The sequence below is a fragment of the Acomys minous genome (assembly GCF_964271855.1).
Source record: "Acomys minous genome assembly, chromosome: 2".
NCBI classification, from domain to species: Eukaryota; Metazoa; Chordata; class Mammalia; order Rodentia; family Muridae; genus Acomys; species Acomys minous.
Window position 1 is genome coordinate 132,421,870 of NC_140484.1, and position 10,639 is coordinate 132,432,508.

The following is a 10,639-nucleotide window of genomic DNA, read 5'->3' on the forward strand; positions in this document are numbered from 1 at the left end:
TGTGTTAAAGGGAAGCACTGTAGAATCACCAAAGTGGGCCTCAGAGGCAGTCAGATTTAATACCAGTAATGAAGGAGGCTTTGTGCAGAGGTGGTCAAGGGAGTAAGTGGGGTTAAAGTATCCTGGGCCTTGAATCACTTGGGCATCATTGCCTCCCTTAGGTCTGATGGGAAAGAGAAAGGGGTGATATAGGAAAGAGAGCGAGGGAGAGTCATGGTGAGATGGAGCCTCAGCTGGAGATGTAGCCAGAACACTAGCAACAGATTATAGAAAATAAAAGCAAGAAAGACAGTGAGAGGGCTCAACAGATAGGGCAAACCCACATGATAGAAAGCGCTATGGACGAGCCAAACAGAGAAGGGTACTGGGGAGTCTGAGAAGGAAGGGATTTGAATTTGGAAATGGGGTGTTTAAGGAAGGACTCCACAAGAAGTTAAGCTAAGACTCTAAGGTGGGTCTTTCCCCACATCCTAACAGCACATCCTGGCCTCAGTCTCCCTTCCTCTCCTTCACACTTTCCATCCCATCCCATGCCTCAGGCTGCTCAGGGATAGAAACTCTGCTTCCTCCTGCCCTTTCTCGTCCAAGGAGCAATGGCTTTGCTGCACACATCCCGAATGCCTGGTGCACATGACTCCATCTAGCCTGACAGGAAGCCTGCAAAACACAGCTGCGGGGTAAAGGGGGGTGCGGCAGCTCAGACCATTTTCCAACAGCTCCTTGGTCAGCTTCCTTCTCGAAGGGTAAGATTAGGCTTTCGTGTTTCCAGTGGGTGCAAAGAGCAAAGGGCAGAAAGAAGCAGGTGTTGGAGATGTCAAGATATGCTGGTAACTGGAGCCACCTTCCTGCTTTGGGGACAGCGAGTTTCCTCCCTGTCATCAGTGAAGCTGGACAGCCTTGTGTCAACGTGAAATATAGAGAATTCTCCAGGTGAGGGGACTGACTGGAGAACTGTGAGTTTAGGGTTCAATGACTCTAGTACTCTAAGATGGCAGGAATCAGAATCTCTGATTCTAAAACGTTTTTTGGGGACGGGAGGTTCTCTGTGTCCTCAGAACACCAACCGTCTAACTCCCCAGCTGATGCAGACAGTTATAAACAAACAGTCCTAGGTCAAGAATGCAAGACTCTTCCAGAACTGGGGAAAAGGGGAGGACCTTGACTGAACCAAGGCTGTTTACTCAGGGCTGGTCTTGTTTTGGTTTTCAAGGCAGGGTCTTTTTTTCTGTATAGCCCTGGTTGACCTGGAACTCCCTCTGTAGATGAGGCTGGCCTTGAACTCACAGATCTGCTTACCATTGCCTACCACTACTGACACCCAAGGCTAGCCTTAAATTATTTTTTCAGACTTACTCGTTTTATTTTATGTCTATAAATGTTTCGCCCAGCTCTATGCATGTGGCACCACATGCATGCCCGGTACCAACGGTGCTCAGGAGAACTCATTAGATTCCCTAGAACTGGAGTTACGGATGGTTGAGAGATACTGTGTGGGTACTGAAAACCTAACAGGGTCCCCTGAGAAAACAGCAGATGTTCTTAGCTGAGGGACTGTCTTCCGCCTCTCGATTTTGTTTTTTGTGTGCCTGGGTGTCTTGCCGGCATGTGTGCCTGTGCACCACTCATAAGCTGGGTGCTCTCAAGGCTAGTCTTTTGTTTGTTTGTTTTTTGTTTTTGTTTTTCGAGACACGGTTTCTCTGCGTAGCCTTGGCTGTCTGGGACTCACTTTGTAGACCAGGCTGGACTGGAACTCACAGGGATCCGCCTACCTCTGCCTCCCGAGTGCTGGGATTAAAGGTGTGCGCCACAACCGCCCGGCTAAGACTAGTCTTAAACATCACTGGGAGACTGTGATTCTTGCTTTTCTTTTTCTTTTTCTCTTCCTTTCCTTCTTTCTTTTTTGTTTTTTGTTTGTTTTTTGTTTTCTGAGACTGAGTTTCACTATGTAGCCCTGGCTATCCTGAGACTCACTCTGTAGATTGGGCTTGCCTCTTTCTGCCTAGTGTTGGGATTAAAGGCTTGTGCTGCCATCACCTGGCTGGAGTCTTGTTTTTAAAAATGCTGATTTCTGGGCCTCACTCTAGATCTTCTGAATTAGAACCTCTAAGGAGGAGCCTTCAGTCTACTTTACTGAAGACAAGCACCTCCTTGCTGTGGAGACTGGAAACAGTGTATACCTAGGTGGCCAGGGTGGCTTCTCTGAGAGGTGGTTTCCAGCTCAGGGTGGAATGGCATGGCAGAAATGCACGATGGGGAAACCATATGCTAAAATTCTGTGATTGAAATTATGTGCCTCAGAAATGCTACAGTGGATCATTGCAAGGGTGTGAAGGGATTCATCTGAATGTTTGCTCATCGTTTGGTAAAGAGAGATTGGATAAGCCGTCCCTACAGAGTCTCTGAGAGGTTGGTTCCTGTTTCTGGCAACTTCCTGTTGATGGCCTCCTGTCCCCCATTTCTCGGCTTCCCTTGGCTCTTTCTCTTCTATGTCGCCTTCTAATGTCATCAGAAACCATCTGAGTGAGGACCCGGCAGTTGGAAATCAAGCATCCTGGGACAGACACCAGTTAAGAAGTGACTGGACACAAGTTGACCAGGCATGTGAGCGACAGTGAAGGAGGGGGCACCTGCTGACATGCAGTGGCTTCTGAGTCTGAGCTAAGCTACCAACTTGCTTGCTCCTCAACTTGGATGTCTGCAAACTGGAAAAGAGGCTTTGTGTTAGAATCAGATGTTTTCTTTGCATATTCCTGTTTTAGTATTTTGGACTCTGAGAACACTTCTGACCCTACCATAAGCCTGCAAAGAACGCGTACAGGAATGAATGGTAGTACCCACAGTAAAGAAGCCAAGGCCCCAGTGAGGAGCTGCCCAGTGCCACACAACCCACACAAGTGCCACGCCCGGTTCTATCAAAGCCTGGCGCTTGGTCTGGGTTTCCGGGGATCAGCTTTTTGCTAGGTTGGCTAAGACATAGCGACACAAAAGAGAAAAATTCGGCTTTGGGTCCAGGAAGCAGGCGGTTCCTCACGACCGACTGGGTGAGGCCAAGGAGGTGGGCGGAGGCGCCCCAAGCCAGTTAGCTCCGAAGCTGGTGTGCTAGGGCAGGGCGGAGCAGGAGGAGGGGATACCCTAAGAAGACCGGAGGCAAGAGCCAGTAGGAGTTCAGAGCTGTGAGGGCACGGAGCATCTTTGCAGCGCTCACTGGAGACAGGTCGCACAGGCAGGTAAGAAGCATCCACGGACTTGGAAAAGAGCACGGGCAAGAAGTGCAGGGGTTTCCGTCACCCTGAAGAGGGTCCAGGATGTGTTTTCCTTGAAAGGGAGGACCCGCCATAGGGTACTGTTAGAATACCGAGTGGATCTTCCTCGGCGGGGCCGGGGGGGGGGGGGGGAGGCAGAAGCAGGTATCCCCGGGCAGGACAAAGGAGTTAGAGAACTTAGCTGCGCGTGGAAAATCGTGGGAGGTTCGCGGGCATGCTCCCAAGCTTCCCCGCAAGCAGCAACAGCTCCTCCGCGATTACAGATGAGAGAACACTCAGAGGTCCACAGCGGGCATTCCGGGAAGCAAGCAACATTCCGGAACTCAGTCTTGCTCCACTAAAGCCGCGGTTCTGCAGACCTGCTGTGCCCATTCTACAGGACTGTGACTAGCCCTCTGCGACCAGATCCCAGGAAAGCCCGAGACTCCTAAAACTATCTTGTGCTACTGGTAGCAGGTCTAGGTTGGAGGTCGGGAATCTTGAGTTCTGGTTTTCAGGTCGTGTAAACCTGTGCCGGTCAACCGTGGCTCCTGCTTCGTGCTCTCTCTCTCTCTCTCTCTCTCTCTCTCTCTCTCTCTCTCTCTCTCTCTCTCTCTCTCTCTCTCTCTCTCTCTCTCCTTTCTTTCTAAGGTCACTACCTGTAAAATCCAGTTGCCCTACGTAATCCACATTAGGACAAAGGGGAATGTTTGAGAGGTCTCTTAGCCAGTGTGTGAGAGCACAGGGAGCAAGGTCTTAATCCCTGGTTCCTGCTCTTCATTCATTTGCATGCGAGAAAACTGAGACCCGCGGGTCACATTAGGGGTCAAATTCAATTAGGGACAGTGCTTCCTCACTCCTAGCCCAGGACTCTATTTCACCTCCAATCAAATCAACTCTCTGGCACTCAGCCACTGTCAATTCCAAACCGAGGCGTGCTATGCTGGAGGCACTAAAAACCGCCTTTGAAGTCTGTTGACTCCCTAAGTGGAAAACCAACAAGCAACTCTCTTCAGGTCACAGTTCCCAAGGCCGACTTCTATCTGTAACACGGCGTGTGTGCGTGTGCGTGTGCGTGCGTGTGCGTGTGTGTGTGTGTGTGTGTGTGTGTGTGTGTGTTCATGCGCCCGTGTTAGGGAGAGGCCAGACAAGACCAAGACCCCCCAGCCTACACACAGCTATATGGCTGACCTGGTAAGCGCAGAAACCCAGATCTCCTCATTTGCATACCTCAGAATGGCACTTCCAAATGGCAAGGGGACAGGGTTCCTCAGAAAGAGTGGAAACAGCCGGGCGTGGTGGTGCTTGCCTTTAATCCCAGGCGGATCATTGTGAGTTTGAGGCCAGCCTGATCTATCTACAAAGAGAGTCCAAGACAGCCAAGGCTATACAGTGAAAACTTGTCTCAAAGAAATCAAAAAGAAAAAAGAGAGAAAAGAAAAGAAAAGGTGGGAAACAACATCTCTGAGATCCACAAAGAGCAACTTCGGGTTTCTGCGGGAGGGCCACGGCACATAGGATGGCTGTTCTTGGTAATAACAGGTGAGCCGAGATGTGGAGACAGCTAGGGGAGCAATGCGAACAGGCTTCCCAGGAACGCTCTCTCTTACGTTTGTTGTTCTAAAACACGCTCCCATCTATTGTCTCCTCCAGTTCCCATGGGGTAAGCCAGTCATGGGCAATTAGCTCCATCTTACAGATATGGTTCAGAGGAAATAAATGCAGTATTCAAGGTCACATAGCCAGACACACAGCCAGGACTGGGATCATGAAAGGCGAGATCACAGGTTGAGACTTGGACTGTGTTCATTTTGCAGGTGTGGACGGGCCACACCTTAAGTAGGTACACAAGGAAGAGCGTTGCAAACGCATTTGCTGGTGTTTGGGACGGGGGGGGGGGGGGGGGGCCGGCAAGAATATTTGCCCTTTGGATAAATAGGTTCAGAACAGATTCGAGACGCATCTGGGCTGAATTTCCCTCTCCTGCTCCATGTCACCTGACCAAGGGGTCTCCTTGTTCTCTAAGGCAGCCTGTCTTGGCCAAACTTCGGGTTGCTCCTACTTTGGTTTTTTATTAAAACACTGAAAGCTATTTCCACGAATCTGTTAGGGGACTAGTTAAGGGGGCAGAGTACTCTTTTATAGAAGAGGTATTGATCCACTTGCTTTCTTATTCTTCAGTGCTCGCTATATAAAGAGGCCTGAAGAATAAAGAAACACATAAGGCCCAGGTCCCTGCCCTGAAACCTCCAAGCATATGTGCATGGACACACTGGGCCCCCAAGTGTGCTCACCCACAGTCTGTGAATGGCACACTTTTCTTACGGGGCCATCTTGAAAGCATTCTGGTAACAAACAAGAGGAAAAACTAACTAGTTATTGAGTAGGGGAGGCGGTGTCTTGGGGAAGGATCAAAACAGATGACATAGAACGGGGTCTTGAACGAATGAGTTTGCTGAGCAGATGGGAAGTGCTAAAGAATTCACGCTTAAGAAAAGACTGTGAGCAAAGGCAAGAGACACAGGCGTGCAAGGTCTGTCTGCTGAAGCCGTGGCCTGGAGCTCATTGTCACGGTCACAGACACTGGGAGAGCCATCAGGAGGTGGAGCTAGAGGCAGGGTCACATCTAGAGGAGTTTGACAATTGTTGGGTTTGTTCGTTTGTTTTTCACTTTGCTCAATAGCTGTTACTCATTCTTCTAAGCTAGTCCATTGCCTATTTCAAGAAAAGGCCTCTCTGTGGCTGGAGCTCTGCCTCTCCCATCCTGAAAACTTGATAATCAATGACTCTCCAGGAGACAGAGGCCAAGGGACTCAAGGAAGAGAAGCAAAACGCTTAGTGTTTCTGTCTGTGCCCACTTGGAACCCAAAGGCAGGTCCCAGGGAACCAGTCTGTCCTTTCTTCAGCTCCCTGCTTCTCCTTTTCTACAACAGGATGCCCAGCACTTGGCACTGTATCCCCATCCAAACCCACCAGCACCACAGGCATGTAGCGTGGCCTCTTTGTTCCTCCAGTCAGAACTCCAAATGTCCCGAGACATTGTCCAATGTCCAAATGACAGGAAGGCCTGATGGGTGAGAGCGTGTTGACTCCACTCGTGAATCCGACTCTGTTCATCACGTGCCTCCTACTTCCACTTCCCACGGGCCTTTTCCCCTCGGATGAAAAAGGAACAACTAAGTCACTTTGGCCCTCAGCTCACCTAGGCTGGAATGTCAGGGGCAAGTCAATCCCCCGGACTCACAGATATCTTAACTTAGTAGGAAGACTCTGTAGCCTTCCCAAGCTTGAGCTCTGAAAGCCTCTAGAGGGCCAAGGCAGCCTCCACCAACCAATCCAGTCTCCCAAGATCTCTCAGCATGGTTCTGTGACGCATTGCAGGGTGTTTGAGCTGACCTTGACCCCTTCATTTTACAGATGCAGATAGAGGTAGAGGAGAAAACAAAAACCAAATCAAAACAAAAACAAAAAACAACAAAAATGGGATCATATGCCCGAAAATTCACAAATTAGCAGCTGGACAATTTCCCTTAATGGAAAATGAGGATATTTAGCCTTGGTGAACTCCAAAGGCCCATCCAGCTCCTGCACAGCACAAACCATCACCGCTATCTGTGGCATTTACAGTCAGACCTTGCACAATGTTCCTTAATTTTCACAACAAAGCCATGCTACAGAGTTAATTCTAGGATGTGTTTGTGTTAATTATTTTATTACATTTATTGGGGTGTGTGTGTGTGTGTGTGTGTGTGTGTGTGTGTGTCAGAGAGAGAGAGAGAGAGACAGAGAGAGAGAGACAGAGAGAAAGAGAGAGAGTGAGTGTATGAGGAGGTCAGAGAACAGTTTTCAGGCATTGGTTCTCTCTTTCCACTGTGTAGATTGCAAGATCAAACTCAGGCCATCAGATTTGGCAGCGAGAATCTTTACTCACGAGGCCATCTCGATAGCCCGCTGGGACACATCCATGTGCTGTCTGTCCAAAAGGTTTAGATTAGTAATACATCATTTATTTCTATGAAACAGCAGATTGCCATTTTACCTCGGAATTCTAAAAGACTCCTACTAAGGCTCCTTGGGAAGGAGAACATTTTTAGGTTGTGCCATTGTCACAAAGTCACCTGATTAAGACGTTGTGACAGCAACCAGATGTTCCCTGGCCACTGCAAAGTTCCTGTAGCTGCAGCTCTGGGCTGGCCTGAGCCAGCTGCTGCAGGAAAGGGAGAGGAACAGGGATGGGTCAGAACCCACAAGAGATTGCACAACCCTTAAGAACTGGCCTCGGGTGATCCACCCTTGTTTGAGTGTCTTGTTCCTTTCTCGTCCTCCTCTTCTGTCTCCTCCCCAGTTTGGGCCTTTCCTGTCACACCAAGATTCTGGCTGTATCCAGATGCAGCCTGAAGAGGCCAAGGAGCCGAGGAGCTGTGGGACACCCGCAAGGAGATTCACAAAGATGCCTCAGGGCCAGCAGAGCCTCCGGACCATTTGGTGAGTTCTCCAGATCCATGTAGCCATTCGTCCCTGTGCCACACCAGGTAGAACCCCTTTCCTAGGAAAACTAAGCAGGAACAAGGAAAGGTCATCTCTACTGTGTGGATGCTTGGAGTTTTAAAAACTCAGTGTATGTACTTCCTTCTCAAAATGAAAAATCCTCTTCAGTGAAATAAAAGAACGCATTCTTATAGCAAGCTTAGGAAGCAGGGCGGGGCTGACAACCTTCTTAGTTATAGTTAAAAATGCATGACCCCAAATCTGTCCTCTGAACCATTTGAGTGCATAGTTAAGGAGTGTTACTCGTCCTCACACTGCCGTGGCATCGATCTCTAGAACCTTCCATCCTGCTACAGAAATCGCATACTCACTGTTCAACTCTCCCAGTGATGGCCTTTTCTCGATAGGTAAGGAAGCCATGCCCTTCGCAGAAACTAGCTTCCCTCCCAGTGGACTTTTCGAGACCCGTGCTGTTTGTCTGTGCCTGTCTGTAAGTTTATCTGGAGCCTTTCGTCCTTTATCCCTCACATTAGTCATTCCCCTCAGGTCTCACATCTGTCCCTGCTCTCTCTTTGTCATGCCTTCTGCCCTGCTCCAGAACTCAGCATCCCCTTCCTAAACATCTCAAGTCCCTCGTCACTCACCTCTCTGCCCTTCCATGTCATGTCACATGGCAGCTGCATGATTTCTTCTGAGCACGGATCTGCCCGTTTTACCCTCTTAAAATGCCATGGTATCTTCAAAGGTTCCAGCACACAGCACGGCACTCACAGTTCCCTATGGTTTGGCCCTGTTGGTTTCTTCCGTCCCACATCCTGTCTCCTTCTGTCCATCTTACCTTCCAGCCTCTTCATGTTATGCTCCACTTTTCTAGACATTTCGTGTACCGTCTTGGTCCTCTCTTTCTCACGCTTGCCTTCTCTACCTCTTAGAACAGTTCAAACAACTCCATCCCAGCGAACGTTCTCTAAGCCCTGCTCAGTGTTACTCACTTTAAGTGGCTCTTTTACATAGCTTCTGGGATGTCACCTGGCATCATATGTCATGTAGCATCCTATCAGGCTGGCAGTGAACCCCTGAGTGTGGGGACTGGGTTTGAGTCTCCTCAAAGAGAGCACAGACCCTGGTCCAGACAAGACCGCAAACACTGTGATGGAGAGACCCTCAGAGGCCTTTCATGCAATGTAGGCCAGTCCTGGGTGGCCATAGGCTGCTGCTCTATTATTTAGATTCTGTTCCCCAAACTCTCCATCCAGCCATCATATGTATTTGTCATTGTTAGGACTATCTTCTCTAGGGGAGAGACCTGGTAGGTAATAATCATGTTTGATACGTGCTGGTAATAATAATAATGCTTGTCGACAGTTCTGCCTAGACAAAGAGAGCTTTAGAGTCATTGAATTAGGGGTGTGTGGCCTATTAAGGAGTCCTGAATATAGACACCCATTGACTACGTCCTGATCATAAATAAGTTACTTATTTGTTTAGGGCCTCAGTTTCCCTTTGTATAAGATGGAAGCAGTTAGATTAAGTTATCTCTAAAGTTCGTGTGGCCTAAAGTTGAGTACATTTATATAAGCCAAGAAAAAGAGAGAATACTATGGCTTTCAATGGCCAGGAAGGCCTATTCCATGTGCACTGTGGGATGCATCCATAAACACTTATTACAGCAGGGAGAAAAGCAGACTTTGCATTTCCTGTCACTAACCCTGAGGCCTAGGGAAGAAGACAGACAAGAAGAATGGAGAAGAGACCATGGTATCAGGCCTCTAGCCTGGGTCTGCAAAGCGAGGGAGTCGTTCAAGCTGTGGGTAACAGAGCCACCCTTCCCTTTTTTCTCTCACCATCAGATCACAACATTCCAGTTCTTCCCATACCTCAATCCCTGTCGCCATGGAGACTTCCAATGGGACCGAGACCTGGTACAAGAGCCTCCACGCTGTGCTGAAGGCTCTGAACACCACCCTTCACAGTCACTTGCTCTGCCGGCCTGGACCAGGGCCAGGGTCAGGACCAGGGCCAGACAATCAAACCGAGGAGCGCCGGGCTAGTCTTCCCGGTCGTAATGACAACTCCTACATGTATATTCTCTTTGTCATGTTCCTATTTGCTGTCACTGTGGGCAGTCTCATCCTGGGCTACACCCGCTCACGCAAAGTGGACAAACGTAGCGACCCCTACCATGTATACATCAAGAACCGGGTGTCTATGATCTGACGTGAGGTGCCCAAGGATGATGGGAGATTATGATGCTGGAAGATTGTCTTCTTGGGCCTCCAGAACTCATCTGGACCATGTCAAGCCTCAGTGTCTCTATCTATATAAGATCAACAAGAAATTGGTGAGCGAGATCATCACTGGGACCAGAGAAGAGGAGCTGGTAGGCTTGGCGTTGCGGAGACGACATTTTCCGGACAAAGATGGGCATGATAAACTAACTGGGAGCCCGTGAACAAATATATGTAGAAGTCTGGACAACCGGCGAGTAGAAGAGGAAGCTGTGGTGAAGGGAAATGGGGTGGAAGACGCTCTAGACACATCATCTTTTAATGTATGATCTTCAACATGAGAGATCTGATAAAACTGAATAATACTGCTTATTTGTATTAGTTCATTTCTATTTCTTCAAACACCCTTACCATTTGTGGGGTTTGCCTTATCTACCAAGAAAGCAGAACAAGTGACGTGACTGGAGTCCTGAACTCTGGTCCTTTTGTCTAGGACTTTTCATTGCCACATGGGGTAAGACCCAGGCCAGAAGAACTTGTGGCCAAGCACAATAATACACAGCTCTAATGTGAGTGCCTAAGAAGCTGAGCGGAGAGGATGATCTGAGTTCAGAAGTTCAAGACCGGCCTGGGCAAGCCCTGTCTTGGTAGGGAGTTGGTGAAGGCTGCTGAGAAATACCT

At 48.9% G+C, this 10,639-nt stretch overlaps 1 protein-coding gene across 1 annotated transcript; it reads left to right on the plus strand.

Annotated features, from left to right (window-relative positions):
- The first annotated feature begins 2,986 nt into the window (after positions 1 to 2,986).
- On the plus strand, positions 2,987 to 10,326 carry KCNE3 (potassium voltage-gated channel subfamily E regulatory subunit 3). The gene is made up of 3 exons (XM_084772932.1): positions 2,987 to 3,227; positions 7,588 to 7,727; positions 9,581 to 10,326. Exon 3 carries the CDS (start codon positions 9,624 to 9,626, stop codon positions 9,945 to 9,947), a length of 324 nt encoding a protein of 107 aa, XP_084629058.1. The 5' UTR covers positions 2,987 to 3,227; positions 7,588 to 7,727; positions 9,581 to 9,623; the 3' UTR covers positions 9,948 to 10,326.
- The last annotated feature ends 313 nt before the right edge of the window (positions 10,327 to 10,639 follow it).

What these genes read in the sequence shown, in the direction of transcription:
- KCNE3 (XM_084772932.1), top strand. Translation starts at nt 9,624, where the DNA reads ATGGAGACTTCCAATGGGACCGAGACCTGGTACAAGAGCCTCCACGCT.